Raw genomic sequence first — 22613 nt, forward strand, 5'->3', positions numbered from 1 at the left:
CTACATTTAATTAACCCTGGTGTTCAATACAGAAGGCTTTTGTGATAATGGCTACCATGGTTTTATTTCTCTGCCATGTTGGATTTCAGACTGTGGAGAATTGTGTGTGCACCCTGAGGAACCTGTCCTATCGGCTGGAACTGGAGGTCCCTCAGGCCCGGCTGCTGGGGCTGAACGAACTGGATGACTTACTAGGAAAAGAGTCTCCCAGCAAAGACTCAGAGCCAAGCTGCTGGGGAAAGAAGAAGAAAAAGAAAAAGAGGACGCCACAAGAGGATCAAGTTAGCATTTTATTTGACATGAAACTATAGTTTCATTTTTCTGGGAGTAAGAAATCGCTTATTTGGCAAAAAAAAAAAAATTGTTTTCTCTCATAATAGTCTTGCCCTAACTATAGCTGACAAGAGTAATGATATCAAAGTTTAGAGATTATGTTCATTTTGCTTTCGTTTCACGCGTGTTCTTTGTCTTTCAGTGGGATGGAGTCGGTCCTATCCCAGGACTGTCGAAGTCCCCCAAAGGAGTTGAGATGCTATGGCATCCATCAGTAGTAAAACCATATCTGACTCTTCTAGCAGAAAGTTCTAACCCGGCCACTTTGGAAGGCTCTGCTGGATCTCTCCAGAACCTCTCTGCTGGCAACTGGAAGGTAGGAAGTTTTCCACTTATACATACTCTTTTGTTTTTGCATTCAGATCAGCAAAAATGGTTAAAAGGACACATTAGTTCAGAATTTTGGAAAAGCTAATAGGAAAAAAACCAAGGAGCTAGTAGTTGGCTGCAGGGATCCAAAGATGAATATGACATAACCCTCTCCATGAGAAACTGTAGGCTGGTAAGGAAAATAGGCCCAGCATGAGGAGATTCCACAGGACGTGTGTGCTGTGGGATCTTCAAAGACATCTATTCAACGTGGCAGGTGAGAGAAAGGCAAGGAGAGGGGAGCCTGAAGGGAGGAAAGGTCTCCTGGAGATGGAGTCTTCAAGGTGAGTAGAAGTAAACCAGCAGCATGAGGTAAGGGGTCTGGAAGGAACCATCCAGATAAAGGGACAAGAGGACAGAGACGTTAAGGTGAGGACAGTAAGAGTGAATAATCCAGGCTGGTTGCTGAGGCATCTTGAGGGCAGGGCAAGGAGTGACCCAGTTAGGAGCTGCCGTTTGTGGCCTGAGTGCTAAGTTTCAGTAACTGGGTCCCCAGACCAGCAACACAGACTGGCTGATACATGCACTGTGGGATCCCTTCTACAGAAGTGAAGCAGATGAATTAAAGTACAGGAAAGTGGAGGCTGGGATTCCACTGGGAAGCCTTGGAGAGAAATGCTGAAGTGAGGTTGGGCAATACTGCAGGGAAGGAGAGGGGGTGGCTGTTCCTCCCCCAGATGCTTACAGAACACACATATGGCAAAATGTTTCTGTGTCCCCATATAGATGTGTGACTTCTTTATAAAAATTGAAAGCAACTTTCTACTATTACCACTATAAACTAAGTTCTCAGAACTTTTAAGCATTATTGAGCAACTTCCCAGACGATCCTTGTCGGAAGCATTTTCAGTCTCTAGAAATTTCCTAAATGAGCATATTTTTGATAGTTATTGTGGTGCTTGTTTTTGGCTCTTTCTTCCTTGACCATCTTCCAAATTGAAAATCTTTTGGCTACTGTATTATCCAGGAGAGTGAAAAGCATTGCTTGGCCTAGGTATGGTTTGTTTAATGCAGCCAACTGCTATAATGAGCATATACAGATAATTGTGGTCTAGTACTCAGCCAACATGGTTATTTTGTTGTTTTTCTTAATGCACCAATAAGTTAGCTGGCTCTCAAGCCTACCCCCTCCACTTACTAGCAACAGATCTCAGATCTGTCTTTAGTTTCCTCATCTATAAAATGGAAATAATGTCTACTTGATGAGGTAGTTATGAGAATCAAATGAGCTAATAAATGTGGAATACCTAGGACAGTGCCCAGCACATAAATATTCATCACTATTTACATTGTAGACCCTGTGTTGTTCAACTCTTATGACCCCAGGATCATTTGATGATTTTAAAAAAAAAGACCATAATTGAAAGAGATGTGAGTTCAGTTGTGTTGAACTTTGTTTTCTGGGAGGCAAGATCACCGGAAATATAAACATTATATTTAAGTGATTTCAAAATATCTAAAATAGTAAATCAAAAAGTTATATCCCCATTTAAAAGCTAAGATAATCATGGCCCACAGATGTTTCTAGCCAGAAGCTGTCTGGGGAGTAGTGAGGACTGTAGTGCTCTTAGAAGGCACTGCAGCTGAACTGTGGGTCTCTAAAAGCGAGGCAGGTGTGGCTCTGTCCTTGCAGGTTTCACAGAGAGATGTTGGTGCAGGTGACTGTGTGCTCTGCCCCATGGCAAGTCCTGAGTGCTGTTCCCCACCCCCACCCTCATAGACTTCATTCAATTCAGAACATAGGAGTATTCATTTCATATGAAGAACATTAGTGGGATCTTTGAAATGCATCTTTTTGGGGTTTTATAAAAATATTCTGTTAGTATTCAAGAAACTGAGTGGTTTTAAATTGAATATTTTAAATATGCAAAATAATACAAAAGGATGGCAGATCTTTGTCCTCATGTCTTGGCCACAGCAGGAAAGTATTAGCGGTTTTATGAGCAACATTTTTCAATTATCTTAAATTTTGAAAGACAATTTGCATTGGTAAAAATGTCAATTAAAGCCCACTTTCAAATGTTTCTTTCTTCATTTGCTGATGACTTAGAGTTCATTTCCAATTCATATGGTGCACACACTGACTCACTGTACAGACTTGCCTCATACTCACAAAAGAATTTCCTGACTGCAGGTTTGAAAACTAAACAGCAGCAGTTAATTCATCTTGAATGAGAAAGCATTTTGCACATAAGTGCACTTGCTTTTTCACAAGTGTGTGTCAATTATGATGCTAGGAGTTTCTGGAGAATTCCTTGTTTTCTGAGGCAGGGGTTTTTTCCAAACAATTTTTTCAAAGAGTTACTGAACTCTGAATATTGTTGCAGAGAATATAGAAAGAAGTGGCTTGATGGAGAAGGTTCTCCTTCAATGTGTGCTGATCAGGTACTGTCCCTGCTGTCCTATTTATAGTGCTGGACCTGGCAGGGGTCCAACTGCAGAGAAAACACAGGATCCCTCCTTAATGAGGTTTATGTATCTGGGTAGAAAGTAATCACGGCCTCCTCTCCTACACAGTTTATCTGGCAGGTGGTACTTTGAGATTTCCAGGTTTTGGGATTGCATGTTAAATCAGTCATCCCAGCCTATCTGTCTCTCAAACTATGGTTTGCTCTTTACTTATGCTGCAGATTTAATCTCCAGTGAAAGAAAATATTTAATCCATTAGTTCATCATTTGGAAATATCTTCCTTAAGTGACAGTAACATTTGAGAGTTGAACTCTGTTTTATTACTACTCATTGCCTTGTTCTGCTGACTAGTTTGCAGCATACATCCGGGCTGCTGTTCGCAAAGAAAAAGGGCTCCCCATCCTCGTGGAACTTCTGAGAATGGATAACGATAGAGTTGTTTCTTCTGTGGCCACTGCCTTGAGGAACATGGCTCTAGATGTTCGCAACAAGGAGCTCATAGGTATGTTCTCATATGGAGGGGAGCTGTGAGCAAGTCCAGAGCTTAAAAAACTCTTGATTGATAAAAATAGGACTTTTTCAATGAGTAGCAACTAAGTTCTAGGTCCTTGTTTCTTGACATATTTGGAACCCCTGATGTCTGTCTTTGTCACCATTCCTTTACAGCTCATTAACTAACATTGATCAGAAAAATCAATTTTCAGAAAATCTGGCATCAGGTATACATTCATCAGTTATACATTCCAACATGACTTGATAGTTTGGATGTTTCTGTTTCCAAAGAGAGAGTCACTACTTGAACAATTGAAAAGATTTAATGTTCCCTTTCTGAATTTCGAGCATAATATCTGCTAATTTACCAACACTCACATGATGAAATGAAAAAAGAAAGCACATGAATGATTTGTAGCCTTTCCCTGTAGATCTGTGTAAATGCTCACCTGATGCAGAACTATATTCCCAGTGCCATTTCCACCTGAGGACACGGTCAGGGATAGTTTAATGCAAGTGATACCCTGAGTGTGTCAACTTTTAGGTGACTTTCACCGTCAGGTTTTGCACTGTAGGGCTGGTATTTGCATGATCCTGAAAATGAGCCTCTCCTCAGGTTCTGCGCCCCAAGCAGGTTGTAGGGTAAAGATCTTGTGAATTAGTGTGAATACATATATTGAGCTCATATTAAATAAAATATGTGTGCCTTAGAGGGAAGGGAGAACAAGAGCAGTAATATTTGCCTTAAAGAGTTGCTTGAGGTTTCACTGTGGTAATTTATACCCATCCACAGTGCCTGGCAGAATTGCTGTGTTCAAGTATTGCCTAAATCAACCTGCTCGTAACATCCTATTCTTTTAAACCAATCATCTTACACAGAGACGAAAGCAGCCTTTACCAGGCCCTGTTCAGAGGCTTCTGTCTGGTTCCAGCAGATGTTTCATAACTCTTAGTTCCCTTATTTCCTTAAGAGAAATCCTTCAGGTCTCCAAAGAGGTCTTATTATTTTTGTTATAGCTATATTGTTTGAATTTCTTATGAGAAACGTGACTGTTTTAGAATTATTAAAGTTAAAAAATAAATGGTTGACAGCACGCGTCCCTGGCTCTCCTTCTGCAGCGAGGAGACAGGCGTGCAGGTGAGGGCCTGCACTGCTGAGCCCCGAGACCTCTGGGAATACCAATGTGTGACCAGAGTCTTGACTTGCCTGACTTTCTTTCAGTGCATCCCTGTATTTTCAGTGAATGTCCTATCCCCCTTTTGAATTCTCATGAACATTTTGTCTCATCATTGATGAACTTTTTCTTTTTACCCAGCTAGAACACTCATGAATGCTTTTTCTTGTTTCCCTATAAAGAGTCCTTCCTTCTTTTGTGGTCTGAGCCCCTCCCAGATTCATATTTGACTCAGATTGAGCCAGCGCTTCTGCTCCTGACAACCATCCCCACCCCGCCCCCATCCCCTTCATTCCCTTCTCATGTCCATCACCAGTACTAGCAATGGATCTTTCTCTTCAGTGCCATTTTCACAGAGAAAGTTTTACACTCCCCAAGCTACTGAATACCCAACTGGGTTGGACCAACCCAGCTATGCGAGCTGCAGGCTGTCAGGGCACCGCTATGCTCACTCACAGAGTGAGCTGCCTCCCCCAGGCCTCAGGAGTGCAATTTAAAGTTGTGCCTTAGCAAAATGATGAATGACGTGTCACGGACCTTTTGGTCATTTGTTGAGTATTCACAAACGGCAGTGCTAACTTATCATCTGCTCTCAAAAACCACATTTATCTTCTGGCTTATAGTGTCATCACTGTTTTTCCACTCTTCATAACAATATTTGCTGTGAGTAAGCCAGAACCTTCCCTCTGATGTCCTGTAAATGATGTGGTGTGGAGATGGGGCCTGTCTCTGACCGATTACTATTGTATATAAATAGGTCTTTAATGAAAACCCCATTGAGTATCCATGCAATTATTGGCACAGGAAAAAAACTAAGAATATATTTACTTGAGCTTTAGTTAATTTCTTTTGTTTGTAGTGCAATTATTCCAGTTTGTCAGTTGGTAATTGAAATTGAAAAAACTGGAGATAATCTTTTTGGAGAGGAAAAAGAAAAATTGAGAACCTGTAAAGAAACACAATAGCTCGGGGGCTCCCCTGCCCTGTCCTAGCAAGAATTGATTATCATTGCATTTCTCCTGGGAAGTAATATACCCATAATATTAGTGCCAAAATTGTAGTCATGTTTTCTTTTAAAGAAACTAACCTGTTATCACTACTCATGTCAGACTAGCTGATACACACACTGAATTTGATAATCTGTAACTAGTTCACATTTAAGACTCAGAAACTTTTAATGAAAAGTATTTTTTTGGCAACCTTACTTGGTCCATGTTTTAAAACTTATTCAAAGAAAAGTTATTAAAAGCTTTAAAAGGAAGTTAAGGGTTTTTTTTTAAGATATAGGAATTCCATCGAAATTACAATAATTGTCTCAATCTTTCAACAGTAACAAAAAACTAATGCCTTCTGAAAGTGGCATGTAATCTTTTGCATTTGACAGGTAAATACGCCATGAGAGACCTGGTCAACCGGCTTCCTGGCGGCACTGGCCCCAGCGTGCTGTCCGATGAGACTATGGCAGCCATCTGCTGTGCTCTGCATGAGGTCACCAGCAAAAACATGGAGAACGCCAAGGCCCTGGCCGACTCAGGAGGGATTGAGAAGCTGGTGAACATAACAAAGGGCAGAGGGGACAGGCAAGTGTGCTCCAAGGAGACACAAGCTTGAGACATGTTCCTAGGATCTTCCCATGAAAAGGGCCTTTGTGGAGGAAGTTTTCTGTTGGAGAGGATTGCTTTCTGCATTTCTGACTTACCAATAAGCTAAGCAGTCTCCAGCAGTTAAAACCTGTTTTGCTAGAAGAGGCATTTGAGATCATGTCACTCCTTTTCTGATTTTTCCTTTGCTATAACAGCCTGACATTCTTTTCTTTCTCTAAAACCACAGTTAGTAGTGCCAACACCTGAAAGAGTCAGAAATGCCTTTGGGAGGAAGATCTGAGGGCCTCATTTCCCTTGAGTCTGGCTCTGCTCCAGGCTCGAGGGCCTGTTCTGCAGAAACATCTTGAATCCTCCGTTCTGGGATTGATTCCTCTGCCAGGTGCCCAGAAATGATTAAAAATCACTACTTTGCAGCAGAACCTGCTTAGTTGCCTCAGGATGTACCCTGGGCTCAGATCATAAATTTCCCTTTGCTTCTGGGAGACACCCAAGGATAAAGTAAGGATGAAGTAGCAGATGTAGGAACTAGGGAAACAGTGGCAGAAAAAGAGGGGTTTTTCATGGAGCTCTAGCAGGAACCACACATTTGCTTTAGTTTCAGGTCAGAAGATCCTCCAGGGGAGCAGGAAGTAGGGCCACTTGCAGCTTCCCAACACACAGGACCTGATCAAGAGTCAAATGGGGGCCTGCCTGGTGGCACAAGGGGTTAAGCACAGCACTCTGAAGCTGTCCATAGCCTCCGCAGCACGAGTTCGATCCCCAGCTGGCCAGGGAGCAACCCACATGGCACGGCAGACCTCTCCTGTGTCGCCCGCTGCTCCCCTCAGCAGTGTATTTCAGTCAGTCTGCCAGTTCTGTTCCCCACTCTGTCTCTGGTGAATCTTCTCAACCCCTGCACCTCTGGCCTGTACCCCAATTATCGTATGCATAAATAAATATATCTTTTTTAAAAAAGAAAAGTCAAATGGCACCTCTCCTACTTCTCCCCTCTTACTTGCTTCATTCTCCTGCATAGGACTGAGTTCTCCTGATATCTTCTTTATAGTTTTCTCTGGTAACTGACTCCCCCAGAAGCAGGGATTTTGTCTTTCTTCAGCACTCTGTCCTCAGCATCTAGACTAAAACCTGACCCATAATAGGTACTCAGTAAATATTTATTTAATTGATTGAGTGCCAGGGCTAGAATTCACATTATGCCTTGCCTAGTCTTTTAGTTTCCACTTTGAAGAAAGTTCTAAAATATAAGAATAATGTAGCAAAACAATCTCCCTAAAAACCATGCCCATCAACATTAACCACATTTCCTTTCAACCCTTTTTTTCTTTATGTATCTTTTTTTATTTCCTTAGTAATAAATGCAGACTATCTTTCTATTTTGAAGGAGATGAAAAGTTACTGATAAAGTTAAGTTCCTGTTCCATTAACTCCCCCTTCTGGCCCCCTCTACTCCTCCCCTGAGGTAACTGTAATCACTTTTTGTACTCTAAAACTTTTTTTAGATAGCATTCATTTGTGAAAGGCATAAAAGAAAGTGCTGGCTCAGTGCTAAAACCTTTGCACTTAAAAAAAAAAATTATTGCCTCTCATCTTTTTCTTTAATTTCCAAACAAGAGATTCAGAAAGTCCTGGAGCAAATCGGGTTGTCTTCTAAACATACACTTACCTTTCCTCATGACTCATTCAGGAAGTATCTGCCTGTCTGCTGTGTATGACAGCAGTGAGTGGACCACACACCCTCCCCTGGCCCAGGCACTGCCCAGGTAGACCTGTCAGGTGCCAGCTGAGCGAGAAACTCCAAGCATGTTAGATGGTGCTATGGGGTAAATGATAAAATCAGGGAAGGTGAGAGGGCATGTCACAGTAAGGGGTGGGGTGTCACAGTTTTAGATAGGGTGGTCAGGGAAGCCTAGTGGAGATAGTGCCTTTTGAGCAGAACTGGAGGAAGGGAGGAAGGAGCATTTGGGTTGGAGGAAACAAGTGGAAGGGCCCGAGTTGGAAGAGCTCTTCATGTGTTTGAGCTAGAAGCCAGTGGAGCTGGAAGTCAGGAGAAGAATCAGAAGCACAGGACCCTATGGGACAATATGAGGGCTTTGTCTTTCACTCTGAGTAAAACCAGAAGCCACTGGAGAGTATTCAGCCGAGGGGGGATATGATATGACTTTCCTTAAAGAGATCAGAGAGATTTAATACCCCCCAACCTTCAGTAAAGATGAATGCTGACAGCAGATGGAGGGGTAAAGAACTGGTGAATGTAGACTTGGTTGAAAAGTAGATTGAACAAAATTTACTGATGGATTAGATGAGCACCTTCAGAGGAGAAAAGTTTCAAGGATGACACCATGGTTTAGCAAAGGAGATCAAGGTTATCTTGGGTGTCTTAAATTTCATTTCTGCTTATTTCTTTGAGGTACGTCCTTGCTCTGTGGTTCATTTTGACAATATGAAATTTAGAAAGACCTTGGTTTGACCTGATTCTGCCCTTAGTTTATCAGGATCACAGAGAAAGTTTGAGTCTTGGATGGGAGGAGGGATGCAGAAATACCCCACCTCCAAGCACAGATATTGTGAAGCCCCTGAATTTACTGTACTCCACTCTCACTCAGAACATTAGTAACCCATATTCAGTTCTTAGGGGCAGAGAAGATGCTTATAGCCTACTCACCTCTCTTTATGAATCCCCACTTGGTGAATTTTATTTGGAGAGAGAGGAATAGAAGAGGAAGTCAGATTTTATAGCCCACGATCTACACTTGAAGTCATTATTTCAATGTCAAAATGAATTTTAAAGACAGAAGTGATCAATTATCCTTAGGGCTGTCTTCCCCAGCACTGATCCATCTCTAATGTGGCCACATGAATGTTCTTGGCGGAGGCGAGAAGCTGTACTTACTCCTCACTTAAAAATTTCTAAGAGCAGCTCCCAACTCATTGTCAGCAGTGCTTAAACAGAATGCCAGGGTTCAGCAGAACATCTTTGGGGGTGGGTGGTGAATAATCAATCATTTTCCAAATAGAACTTTAGCACTCATAAGTACTTTTGTCCACGTAGAGGTATAAGTGATAAAAAGACAACGGAGATATTAATATGAAGGCCTAATAATGGGTGCAGAGGATACTTAACTTGGAAAAGTCACCAGATGCTCAGGATGTGCAGTCAATATCACATGAATCCCAAAGTCTAAAGCGAGGTCAGCCCCTTGGTAGACCTCTGAATAACTGGGGGCAGACACCTGACAGATGTCCTGAAGTTAAAGGTCATAGGCTTATCCCAACCAGAGCTGCTCACAGCAGAGCAGGAGTGTCCGAGGCCTTGCTTCAGTTCAGAACTTGACCAACTCCCAGGTACACCTGATTCCTCAGTGCATTTTCTAGCAATGGCCTCTGTGCCCTCTGGTCCTTGGAGGGATGGCATTCGGTTTGCATCTCAAATCTTTCTTAAATGGAACCTGAGGCTGTGCTGCCCACGCTCATTAACATCCTTATTCTCTCCCTAGATCATCTTTGAAAGTGGTGAAGGCAGCAGCCCAGGTCTTGAATACATTATGGCAATATCGGGACCTCCGGAGCATTTATAAAAAGGTAATTCACAGGAATAGCTCTGGCATAATTAGCATTCATCAGAGCACACATTCGTAATCATTTATTGTAATGAAATGTCATTATTCATTTTAAGAGGTTTCTTTTTCTCTTTTAACACCACAGGATGGGTGGAATCAGAACCATTTTATTACACCTGTATCAACGTTAGAACGAGACCGATTCAAATCACATCCTTCCTTGTCTACCACCAACCAACAGATGTCACCCATCATTCAGTCAGGTCAGTGAGTAAACGCCACTCCTTGGCCAGGGCATTTGTCTTGCAGAAGATTGTTTCCCATCCAGAGAAGCGTAAACATTGATTATTAAGCCTGTCACCCCCAAACACCAAGGAGAAGAATTTTCTTTTCAAGCTAAGAGCTACTTTTATAAATTACGTGCTACTGTAAAAAACAAACTCATGTTCTTCCATTTTAAAAGTTTATGCCAACTGCAGTGCATAAAAGTATCACATTCCCCTCTCCCACCTTGCTTTCCCAAGTTTCTCTGTTACTTGGTTTGAAGGGGCAGGATGCACCCTGTAACCTCCATCTGACAAGCCGGCCAGGTGGTACCATGCAGGAGCTGGGGCACACTGAGACCCACAGGCTGTCCTGCCCAGCAGCTGCCGTAATTTTGGAATAAAGTCACTTCCAAAGTGACTTTAATTTTCTTGATGAGAACTCTTAGAAACAGAGTCCTCTCTACTTCATCCTTAGATTCCTAGCCTGAGAGGCCATCATCTCCACCCTCATCTTCCTCCTTGGTAGTTAAGCCTCCACCTGACCCCCGGTGGCCACAGCTAATGAGAGCAGGCCCGGCACTGCAGGTGACTGGGCAGCATTTTCCTTTGATTTTAAGTTGGGAGCCATGGCAGCCGCACTGCCCGCTTGTTGGTGGTATTTAATTTGGTAGAAAGTGTTTTGAAACTCAGACTAAAAATTTTTACATCAAGCCAAGTCACTCTTACATTTAATTCTTCACTAAATGAATCAGGAAAATAAGTACCTGTTTTTACCTGGCTTTAAACCTCCCATTCTGACATGTAAACATCATCTGTTGCATTCATGTAAATGTTATCTGCTGCCAGTCTTATTTCTCCTGTGGGCAGATCTACCAGAAAGACCAATATTGGTGGGTAGTTCTTTGACATAATTGGATATCTCTACGTACACAAGGATGTTTTAAAATTATCTGTGCCTCGTGCATATGGTGCATATTTATCTTAGTTTTCAAATTATGTGTTATTTTCTTCAAAAAGACCTGTGCTTGGTTTTTAACTTCCTTGCTGAGCATGCAGGTATATCCCAAGGCTATCTTTTATAATAATGCTCCAAGTCCTTTAGGGACTTAGGGATAGGAGTGCCAGGGAGAGCAGAGCCAGGGCTTCTTAACTAGAGGCATATATCCAGTCAAGAGTAATGCCCACAGATTAGGACGTAGTTACTAAGTAATGTGCTTGTTTTGAGAGCCTCTTAAATATACACACTGGCGAGCCCTGTGCAAGCTCCTCAGTACCTATTACATTCCGTTCAGAGATGGGATGCATTTCACACTTGCTTCTCCAGTTGATCTCAGGCCTAATAATTCCTCAGCGCAAGTGTGGTGTCAGCTGATGGGCACATCTGATGCTTTGCTGATGTAATTCTGAGAGGTAGGCAGGTATGTTCTGAGTCATACTATCTTCTAGAAAGTGAGTAGCATTTAGACACTGCCCTTGCATGCCCACATTTTTTTTTAACACAGAGCAACCCATATGATTGAAGCGACTTCTTGGGAAAATATTTTCATTGTTAAGTCTTTCTCGGAAAGCATCAGTGTGTGCCAAACCACTGGTGTAAGGTCTGGGTGCTATTGAGTTCAAGGGAATCAAAAGTGGCCACTTTTACTTAGAATTAACGCTCATGCAAGCAAGATTTTTTTTCTTAATGAGAAAAGGGAAAAGTATGTGCGATGTTTTCCTTTTGTGCAAAAATGCCCGTAAGGAGCCCCTTGGATAGACTTATTATTAAATGTTTGAGTCATACTGGATTTGAAATGTTGTGAGCCTTGATGAGGCCTAGCTTACTGAGTTTATTACTTAATGTCCCTGACAGCTGATCCCCATAAAAAGAACTGTAGATTTTATGGGCTGGGCACTCTTGCTCAAACATATTTAGAGATACAGATATTTTTGAAATAATTAGAAATCAAAACATGCCATAAAACATCTATTTACTGAGGAGCTCCACATCATAATAGGGGGGTGTTTTACAAGCAGCTGAACTGAGCAGTAGCAAATGTTACTCTTGCATGGCTTGTAAGCTTTTACCACTCACTCAAATTTCAAAAGCCTAATCAAGTCACTGAGGCCTAGTATTGGGGAAACCTGCATGATCTCTGTGCTTCTAGGCCATCAGCCTGCGTTCGGTAGCTCTCTGGTGGGCTTAGGTATGGCTGGCAGTGGCTGAGCTGCAGGCTCTGCGCTGGCCACTCAGGGCTGGCGGCTTGCTCTCCAGCTCCCAGTCCCTCTCAGGGTGGATGTTCAGCCCAGCTGCATGGCACTTGTAATTACTGACCTTTGCTTTTCGAGAGACACTGACGATCTGCTTTCTCTTTCTCTCCCCTCTCTCTCTCTCTCTCTCTCTCTCTCTCTCTCCCTCCCCCCCTCTCCTCCCTGTGCCCCTCCCTTTAGTCGGCAGCACCTCTTCCTCACCAGCACTGTTAGGCATCAGAGACCCTCGCTCTGAATACGATAGGACTCAGCCACCTATGCAGTATTACAATAGCCAAGGGGATGCCACACATAAAGGCCTGTACCCTGGTAAGATGCCAGTGGGGTGCGTGATGCGGTGTCTCAAAAAGTTGTGTGTTCTGAGGCATGAGACCAGTGGCCTGGGAAGTAGCCTGTGCCTACATTGAGACAGTCCCCAGCAGTGAACCTTGTGCCAATTTGTCCCTTCCCTTCCTTGGGGCCGTTGTTTTCGCTACTTATTTTAAGTAGAACAAGCTACGGTAATGGTCTAGTGACCACAAATAAAAAGAGCACTGTCTTCCAATGCAAATCATTTCTGGCCACCACCCTGCAGTGCGGTCCCTCTGCTCTGCTCGCTCCCTCCCCAGCATATCTCTCTGTGTGCCCAGCACTTCCGCCCCCTGGGCTCTGTGACACTGCAGAGCAGGTCTCCTAGCCTCTCTCATCTCTTAAATTCAAACGTGAAACTAGAGATCAGTTTCACTTACATTTTCATGGAAAAAGAGTTTGAATAGCAAAGTGTGTAATATGATTCTCCTCGGAGTGATTATTTATTAAGAATAACAAAAATAATGTTGCAGAGTATTAATTTTTTATGTCCTATTCAGAAAATTGTATATAATTTTTTAAATACCAAGATTTCACAGTATCCCCATTCTCAACTGTCTTACAAATTATAGCTAAAGATTTCAAATAAGGCTGTGTGAGCTACCCAAAAAAAGGTACTCTTTTCTCAAAAACCTATTTATTAAAAAGAAATAAATAAAACCTGGTGGCAACTTAACAACTGCTGGGAGAGCAGTCTCAGTTGTGCTGTTGTCTTTGAAATTGTGATTTCACAGGACTGTTTACTAATCGACTATTGTTACTATGGCAATTAATAGCTCAGAAAATTGCAGATGCTACATTTCAAACACCAAGCTCTTTGCAGAGAAAATACACATACAAACTGAAGTGCACTGTTGCTTCAGATTTGCAGCAGCCTGCTTTATTTTAAAGATAGTCTCCTTAGCATGCCTGCCCTTCTGTGTCTTCCCTGCTTGCTTCAGTAAACTAATTTACCTTAAGTATGTTTCATTTTCCTCATTAAAAAATAAAAATCTCAGCTAGCCTTAACAATAATAGATGGGTAACAAATGACACCTTCAGGAATCTGTTGTGGCCTCTTGAAGACAGCCCTCTGATTACCAGGTTCTTTCTGTTTAAAATACGTACTTAAAGATGGCGGGCACGGGCTGTGCCTCCATGTGGCCATGCTACTTAGATCAGGCCTCTGCCTGCTCTTCCCAGGGCCTGTGATTGTGGATCACAGCTGTTCTGAAGGCTTGGCACTTGTTCTCTTTCCCTTCCCCCATCTGACCCGATGCTCTGCTCGGAGGCCTGGAAAGGCGACGTTGCTCAGCTCAGGGAGCAGAGCTGCTGTTCACGCCAGCCAGGGAAATCCTTACCGGCATGAACAGCTCACCACAGTGACCGGAGCTTGAGAAGGAAGGCTTTTTTGGAAGGGCTGTGCATTGGCACTGCTTTTGGTGAAACATCCCATGGCCTATTTTTGCCATATTCATTAGCCTCTCATAGCCCTGGAGAGAGCAGCCACCAAATTAGATCCAGGGCACCCAGGCAGCTGACTGTCCCGCTCTGCGCTGGCCCCAGGGAAGGAGGCCTAGTCAGGGAGCCCACACAGCCTGCTAACCCACGGTCATGAGCACTAGTTTTAATTTCATCAAATATTTTCTTTCAGGCTCCAGCAAACCTTCACCAATTTACATCAGTTCCTATTCCTCACCAGCAAGAGAACAAAATAGACGGCTACAGGTGAATTTGCAATATCATTTTTACAGAAAGCTGATTAACAGGGATCCACAGTGAGGGGTCCACGCCGGTTGACTTACCAGAGCTGGACCAATTCAGCAAGGGCCAAGGAGCTTTCCCAGGAGATCTTCGTTCCTCAGAAACTCATGAGGACTCAAGCAAATCACTTGCAAAGTAGCTTCATGTCCTGAGCTACAGGAGTTGATCTTGCTGAACCCACCATGCCACTGATGGGAACCAGCTGGAAAGTCTTCAGTCCATGCTCTCTGCCCAACAATTTCTTTTTCCCACTTTTTTTTCCTATTAATTTCTAAAATCTCTTCCGTCCTCTGGGTGGGAAAAGGTTCATAAACATATTAATCTCTCATCTCGTTGTTCCTTTTTTGTATCCCTTTTTCTCATCTTGTCTCCCCGTCTTTAAGGCTTCCATGTTTTGAAAATACTTGAGTCCACAGCTGGGTCCCCGTTTGTCTCAGTTGGACTCAGACCTGCTGGGGTGGACCCCACTCTGCTGCAGAGGAAGGGCTGTAGTTATGACACTCAGTCTCTGCTTTCCTGGGGGGTTCTCAGATCAGTTGCAGTCCTTCTGAGGCTGAGTCATCTGAGCTCTCCTCTTACCTTCCAGTAACACGTGAGCAACTTGGGTTTCCCAAACTCACCTCTATCCCGTCCCTAGATAAAAATGCTCTAAGACCTCCCTCCATTTCATCATCTTTTTGCTGCAATTGCAAGATAAGGAATTTCCCACATTACTCATAATTTATAGATTTTTATTTAGAAAAAGAGCCTCAGAATCATGAACCTAACTTAAATTCAAGAGAATTTAGCTCTGAAATCCTTACCATACTAGAATGTATTTAATTTCAGAACGTGATGTTAATAGTGTTGTAATTGTGTTACATCTTACTAAGTGGAGGGATTCAGGCATGATCAAGAGGAAAGAGATGCAAGAACAAGGCAGTTTTTCCACAAACACATTTGAAAAAATTAACAACGTCAGAGGAAAAACAACACAAAAGGAAATATGAGGGTCAGGTGCCCTGTGTGGATGCCCACATGTGCCTCGACTAGCTTCCTTACAGAAGGGTTTATCATCCCTCGCTTGGGACGTCTTACCCTTTAGAGTTATATTTGCTTATGTGTCTCTTCTAATATTACAGCTCTCCTGGGTTGAGACTGCTTATTCCTTTAATAGTACAGCAGGGTTTCCAATGCATGGCTGTTGTTCAGCAGACTACTTATTTCTTTTAAAACTGAAAGGTGGACTCAATCATCTCTGAGATAAACTTTTTAAAAGATGGCTATGCAATTAGGCAACCACTGAAGCCAAAAAATCTAACCTCTATCTAAATTCATGATGTGCTTAATGGTTTCCCTGTGCCAGAGCTAAAACTAAGGCCAACCTTTCATTGGGCATGCCCAGGAAACAGGCCCCTCCATGGCAGAGCACACAGAACCAGGCCCCTAGTAAGGAGGGGAGGCAACCGGGGTCACCTGCCACCAAGATCTTAGACTCTTCTGAGGCACTAGCTTCTCTGGAGGACTTAGGACAGGACTTGAGCAAACTCAGCCTGTCCACCTGTAGGCATAATTTGAAATCCTTTGAGTCCACTAGTTGACGTACTGTGTGCACCAGAAACAACTTTGAACTATAAGTTCACTATTGTTGTGTACTGATGTAAAAATATGAAGCAGAAAGCCCACATTAATTTTCCTTAAACATGTATTGCCAAAAATTGCTTTAATTTATTTGCTTTTTCACTTTGTCAACAGCATCAACAGCTGTATTATAGTCAAGATGACTCCAACAGAAAGAACTTTGATGCATACAGATTGTATTTGCAGTCTCCTCATAGCTACGAAGATCCTTATTTTGATGACCGAGCGCACTTTCCAGCTTCTACTGATTACTCCACACAGTATGGACTGAAATCAACCACAAATTATGTCGACTTTTATTCCACTAAACGACCTTCTTATAGAGCAGAACAGTACCCAGGGTCCCCGGACTCGTGGGTGTAGCATCAAGAGGCTCGGTAGAGGAACTCTTTCTAACCTTGTTTGGTTTGAGATGAAAAGTCTGTCTTGCTGACTTGGTGATGAAATGTGAAAGTGAAATGGAAGGAGTGAGTGAAGAGCATTTTTTTTTCTTTTTTGATGAATTATCAGGGAAGTGAGGAAACCTTTGGGATAGAGGACTTTCTGAACTCTATTTAGGTGTTAGGTCTAATTACTTATAGATTCTGTAGTCTGGTGAAGGTGTGGGCGATGTGATGAGAGTTTTGAGAAGCGGATGAAATGAGATGGGGATGTGTAGGTCAAATCAAATTAAAGATGATTTTTTTAATGTGAATAAAGTTATGTTCTGATAGTTTGTACAGAAAAAAATAAAATGGATGCCCTTCATGTTTTATTGCTACTACTAAATGTCAAGATTGTATGCTATTATGTCTTGTAAATTTCTTTTGTTGGTGTAAATATGGAAATGCCACATTGGTTAAGTGCCATCATTTGTAATGCAGTGTGTCATTTGAAAAGAAATTTGAAGAACTGACAGCTTCAAAAGACAAATGGGAAACCCAAGGAATCGTTAGCAATTTAAAACAAACTACAACATCCTTTGTTTTCAAAATAAATAGTGTACCTTCGAAGCACAAAGTTGAATCTGATATAGCAGCGCCATGCCCATTCCCTGCCTCTTTCATAGGACACTTCACTGCCATTTTCTATGCACATGAAAGAAAAATAAATGTGGAAAATTTCATCCTTGGAAATTTGTTCCCTGTCCTTTCTTATTTTCTGTGTGTAATACGGAAAAACAGATTTACGAAATGCAAATCTAATTGCATGTTAAATTAGCCTAAATATATCCAACTATTTTCAAATTTCCCTAGTTTTATACAGTTAATGTACTTTGTGAGATGGCCCATACCAAAGAGTGCAGCTATGAGCTTTCTGCTCTTTTATCTATCATAGTATTTTATTTTCTTGGTATCTGTTTTGAATCTGATGCACACTGCAGCTTATCTTATGTTTTTCAGACCACTGTGCATATTTACCACTACTTTAAACCTGAGAAAAGTTACAGCTGGCAGCTCAGCCCTGACTAAATTGACAAAGATTCATTTTCCATCTTTTTGAAGAATTCAACTACATAGGAACAATGTTTGAGCAATTAACTGTTTGGCATCAATGTAATAAAAGCAAAATAATTATTTCGCTGAGTAATTCCACAAGGCACATTAATTCCTGGATTAGAGAGGCAGGGTGGGGCAGGATCCCAGTAATACCCAACAGCATTACTTAGAAGCTTTTGTCCATCTGTGGAGGGAAGGGACACCAGCCCAGGGGACCCAGGGTCTGAAGCCTTCCCACATCTTGTTGTTTGTCCTTATGCCCAGTTCCTGAATCTTACTTGGGAAACTGAGAAACAACCCATATGGCAAGTCAAAATGAAAACTGTCGACTTTTAAAATATCATAGGTCAAAATGTGTGCTTATATTTGTGAGTATATAGAAAGAGACCCAAAAGGAATGTGCTTCCCCTCGCTGAATGGACTACAACCCAAGATTGGGATCCAAAATGAAATGGGAATGAGTATAAGCAGGAACACGTGAAGTCTGCCAATGGGGAGCCTTTCTGATGTGCAAGAGTACCCAAAATGACACCCAAGCCAGCTGCCAGTTATATCACCCAGGTGCCCCTGACCCCCAGCAGAGTTAGGAAACAGCCATCTTTAGAAGACAGGTTGTCAGATTTCCTGAGGGACTGACATCAGGACTTGAGAGATGTCTGGTCTGTGTTTGAGATTCCAATCACTGACTTCTTAAACTTCATCTTTTCATTTGGGTTAAAAGGCCCTCTCTCAAGCCAAGAATACAAAGAAATCTGCAGCTGACCTGAGTCAATTGACAATAACTTGCTTTCAGCGACCCTATTAGTCTTTGGGGTAACTTAGTCCACCCAGATCCCCGACTTTGACAGGCAACATTTCAAAACCTGCTCAAAATTTGGGTTATAAAGAACTCACTTAGGCCTTCAGCCAGACTTCATGGGGCTAGAAAAGAGGCCTAAGGATGAGGACTGGGCAGATCATTTACCCTGTGAGGCTCCTCCCTTGTGAAAGGAGAAAGGAAACTGCAGAGCCTGTAAGATACAAAAGTGCATCATTGACCAAAAAGCTGAGGCCACACTCCAAAGTTTAAGAATAAACAAGCTCTACAGATACAAAGTGACTTTTTATTCTGCCTAATGTCACCATTAACCTGCTGTCGGGTAAATGAATTAATCGGGCTTTTTACACCCTTCACCTGTGGCTATCACCTGCGACCTTGATCCTGCAGAAGGCACTTGGGAGTGGGAGCTTGGGGCCTGTGTACCTGATTGTGGACACCTGGAGTATGAGTGCGCATGCGCGTGTAAGTATGCACACCTGAGCTTAGAGGTGGGCTAAAAGCAGCAGCAGCTGTAGCCGTGAAAGGACAAGTAGCGTGACTGCAGAAGAGGCGAGGCATCGCTAGAGCAAGGACGCCAGAGAGAGCCCAGACAAAGAGCACAAAGGTTAGTGTGTGCCCCCCAGACCCCCCATCCATGCCTGCCTCCTGGTGTGTCTGTATACCTGGTTCCCTGTGAGTGCTAGTGTGTCTGTGCATCTGGTTCCCTGAGAGAGCATTAAATCCTGAAAGGTCCACTGAGGGCTCCGGGACTCTTATCTGCCCGCCCCAATTGATAGTGAACCTGCCCTGTGCTGGATATGCCCAATCCAACCCTCAGGAAGAGTCTGTGGTTCTTAGCCAGCCCTCCCCCCCCCCCCCCAAGGATCAGGGCTAAACTGAGCCAGGCTAGAAAAGAGGATCTTCACCCTGACTGCTACTGCTCATTAGAAGCACTTGTAGCACAGGAGGATGGGTGCAGGCATCAGTATTCTTGAAAAGCTCCCTGGGTGACTGCAACATGCAATGAAGGTGAGAGCCACTTGGACACATACCTTTCCCCTCTTCCTGCTTTGTAATCTGAAAAGTTAATGATTGGAGTTTGGAGAGTGGCAGCTTCCTGGAAGAGAGTGATGTGATATGAAGTGGTGTATTGAGATCTTAGAGTCGGAATGTCACAGGTGGAGCTTCTTGTCAGAGTGTATCTTTTCTCAGTGTACACTTGTTTAAAGTTTGCCCTTTGAAAGGATTAGGAAAAAGAGGAAACTTGCAAACTGACCATAGGTCTGAGGCATAGAGCAGGGAAGGAGAGGATTCAAAACCAGACAGAAGAGTACAAAGGTCTGTCTGTGATGATGAGACTGTGTGGTGATGGATCACGGGTGCTGTGATGGTGGGAGAAGCTTGGAGACTACACCTGAGGGAGAAATCAAATACTATCCAAAAATGAACAACCATGTAAGAAAATAAATTAAAAAATAAATTCTGTCCGTTGAAGCCCCTGGACATTTCAGGAGAGCCAGAAATGACAGGACAGACCCGTATCTCTTCCAGTAACCATTCCCAGGCCTGTGTCCAGTTGTCACATGATTTCTGAGTTGCGCAGGAAAATGGTAAAATACCACTTGTTGACTGTCCAACATGCAATTATCATTACATTCCCACTTCACCCTCATAGCAAATGCAAATCTGTACTAATATTCCACTTAACAGATCCTGACACAAACTTGGAGAGTAACGTGCCAAAGATGAATCAGCCATTAAGTGGCCAGAGCAGGATGTGATAGCACAAGAATCTATCTTAGATGCAATGCTCATGTTTTTGAATTCCAAACAAGCTATTATTTACTGAAAATTTTTAATTAATCACTTTCTTAAATTTGCCAAAAGAAATACTATTGCTACTCTAACAGAAAAAGCCATTATATGCCACAAATAAAAGGTAATCATAAAAATGAACATTTATTAAACATACAAATGTTCATATACTGCCAAAATTCATCTGTTTACCACACTGGTATTACATGAACCAAATTTGGGAAACTTGGTCGTGATAATCCTGATGTGTGTGGCTGGGAACGCCTCTTCAAAGAACCGTGAGCCATGCCAGTGAATATAGACCATTAAAGCAAAATCTGCCAGGAGGGAACCTTGTTTCGGGCTACCACAAAACCTCTGGAGGAATATTTATCTAAATCCATTAGATGTTGGTTTTATTCTGTAAAGAGGTGGTTCCCAGGAAAAGGGGAGGTTCCAGGTTCCTTGCCCCTCTCAAGGGAGGGTGGAGCTGAGCAAGGAGGAGAAGCTGGAGAGGATACTGAGGAAAGAGGCAGGATGGAGCCAGAAGGAGACCTGGAGGAGGCACATGGAGCAGGGAGACATGTGAAGAAACGGCAATTGCTTCTTGGTTGTGGACTGGTTGAAACAGATGTGGGTGAGAGATCCGTGGGGAAGTTAACAATGGCAGCTTTTATCTCGATTTTGATTTTGCTCTTTTCCTTCCAGACTTGTCTGGCTGTTTCTGACCCTTTTCTATGGGTCCCCACCCAGAAAGTGCTTTAGACTTGTGGCAGGCTTTAGGATCTCAGTGGCCCTGATTTGGGCCAACCCTGTTTGGCTGGGCATTTACCCACGAGGGGATGGGTAACTTCGGGTGCTTAATTTAGAAACTTTATTCTCTCTCTTTTCTGTATTGCACATTAATTATATTAAAATTCCTTTCCATTGAAGGTCTTAGCACTAGAGTATGTTTTGTCTTGATGCAGTGGATGACAACCTATTTAGAGGAGGAAGGTTTGGGGGTTCTGGGGTGCCACTCTCCCTTCCCTATATAACATTTCCATGATCAAACCAGGTTATGAGGAAAAAATAATAAAATAATCTTGGCCATTGCCAAATATACTTACTAGATTTTTTTCACTTAATAGATTTTAACTTACTCTATTTTTAAAAAATGTTTATAGTAGCATTATTCATAATAACCAAAAATGCAGAATAACTCAAATTTTCAGTAGAAGTTTAAACAAATATGTACTGAAATACTAGTCAGCAATGAAAAAGAATGAGCCACTGATACAGTCACATGGATGAATATCAAAAACATGTATATTCTTATAGGAAACCAGGCACAAAAGAATACATAACTGGATGATTCTATTTCAAGAACAGGCAAAATCATCTCTGGTTATAGACACCACAACCATTGTTGCCTTGGGGCTGGGTATCGACTAGAGAACACTTGGGGGATGATTGAAATGCTCTATATTTTGATTAGGATAGCTCTTCCACAGTGTATCAAAACTCATGAAAATGTACACATAATATCTGTACATTTCATCATGCAAAAATTAATACAATATAAAAAACTCTTGATTCAAAATTCACTAAAGGACTACAGGATGGCATTGTTGGGCACTTAGTCTTATGACCTAGAAACAAATTTATGAATCTAGTCTTCACTAAGTTAAGAAAAACCGAATTTATATATTTCAAACCTTTCAAAACATCCACTGAGAGTGGTTTTTCACACAAAAGATTATTGCACAAAATTATTTGTAGTTGTATACACAAGTCTATTTAAAAGCTGACAGTTTATAAAAGTTAAATTTAAGCAGAATTCTAGAAGATTTATATATTTGAAAATCACTATAAGGGAATATCTCTTTGAATGAGCTATGATTTTCAGATTTACATGTGTGTTGACAAGAAAGTAAGTTGAAAAATAAAACTCAGGCTCATGTTGAAATGTGTTGCCAAGAGACAGAAGTGTGTCTTTTACCTAGTGATCCAAAAAGATGTGTAAATAAACACCTCGCCCACCTGGCGCTACCCAAGCCACAGGGAAGGAGTCTAGTTGAGAAGCCTTTCAGCAAAGTATCAGAAAAGGTGTTAGCAGGAAAATGGGCCAGTGAAATCAGAAGCAGAGGCGCTAATGGTGTTTTTTAAACTCTACAATCGCAGGGCAGACACTAAATTCAAAAAGGATCTTTTGCTTTTGCTGTAGGTCAAGAAAATCCCTGCTGCAAAGGAAGTGAACAGTCTTATTCTTAATTAGCATGCAGCAGGGGAGGGAGCTGAAGGAGAGCAAAAGATACAAACCACATTTGGGTTTGCATAGGGCAGTTTCTACCGTGATAGACAGCTGCCCTTTGCTGGCCTGTGCCAAGAGCTGG

The 22613-nt window shown here is 42.3% G+C and overlaps 1 protein-coding gene across 7 annotated transcripts in view; it reads left to right on the forward strand.

The window, feature by feature from the left end:
- Positions 1–16530, forward strand: part of PKP4 (plakophilin 4) — a gene marked incomplete at both ends in the record, with an annotated part of 155755 nt that extends 139225 nt beyond the window's left edge. For 4 of the 7 annotated variants that reach the window (XM_084243145.1, XM_084243146.1, XM_084243147.1 and 1 more), the window contains 9 exons: positions 90–281; positions 476–649; positions 3464–3614; positions 6164–6365; positions 9878–9962; positions 10086–10203; positions 12637–12765; positions 14438–14511; positions 16282–16530. In XM_084243145.1, the coding sequence (XP_084099271.1) occupies positions 90–281; positions 476–649; positions 3464–3614; positions 6164–6365; positions 9878–9962; positions 10086–10203; positions 12637–12765; positions 14438–14511; positions 16282–16530 (1374 nt within the window). The remainder of the gene's footprint in view (positions 1–89; positions 282–475; positions 650–3463; positions 3615–6163; positions 6366–9877; positions 9963–10085; positions 10204–12636; positions 12766–14437; positions 14512–16281) is intronic. The other 3 variants (XM_084243149.1, XM_084243150.1, XM_084243151.1) reach the window with 1 other exon arrangement.
- Positions 16531–22613: the final 6083 nt, after the last annotated feature.

Source organism: Talpa europaea (genome assembly GCF_964194135.1).
Source record: "Talpa europaea genome assembly, chromosome: 1".
Taxonomy (NCBI): domain Eukaryota; kingdom Metazoa; phylum Chordata; class Mammalia; order Eulipotyphla; family Talpidae; genus Talpa; species Talpa europaea.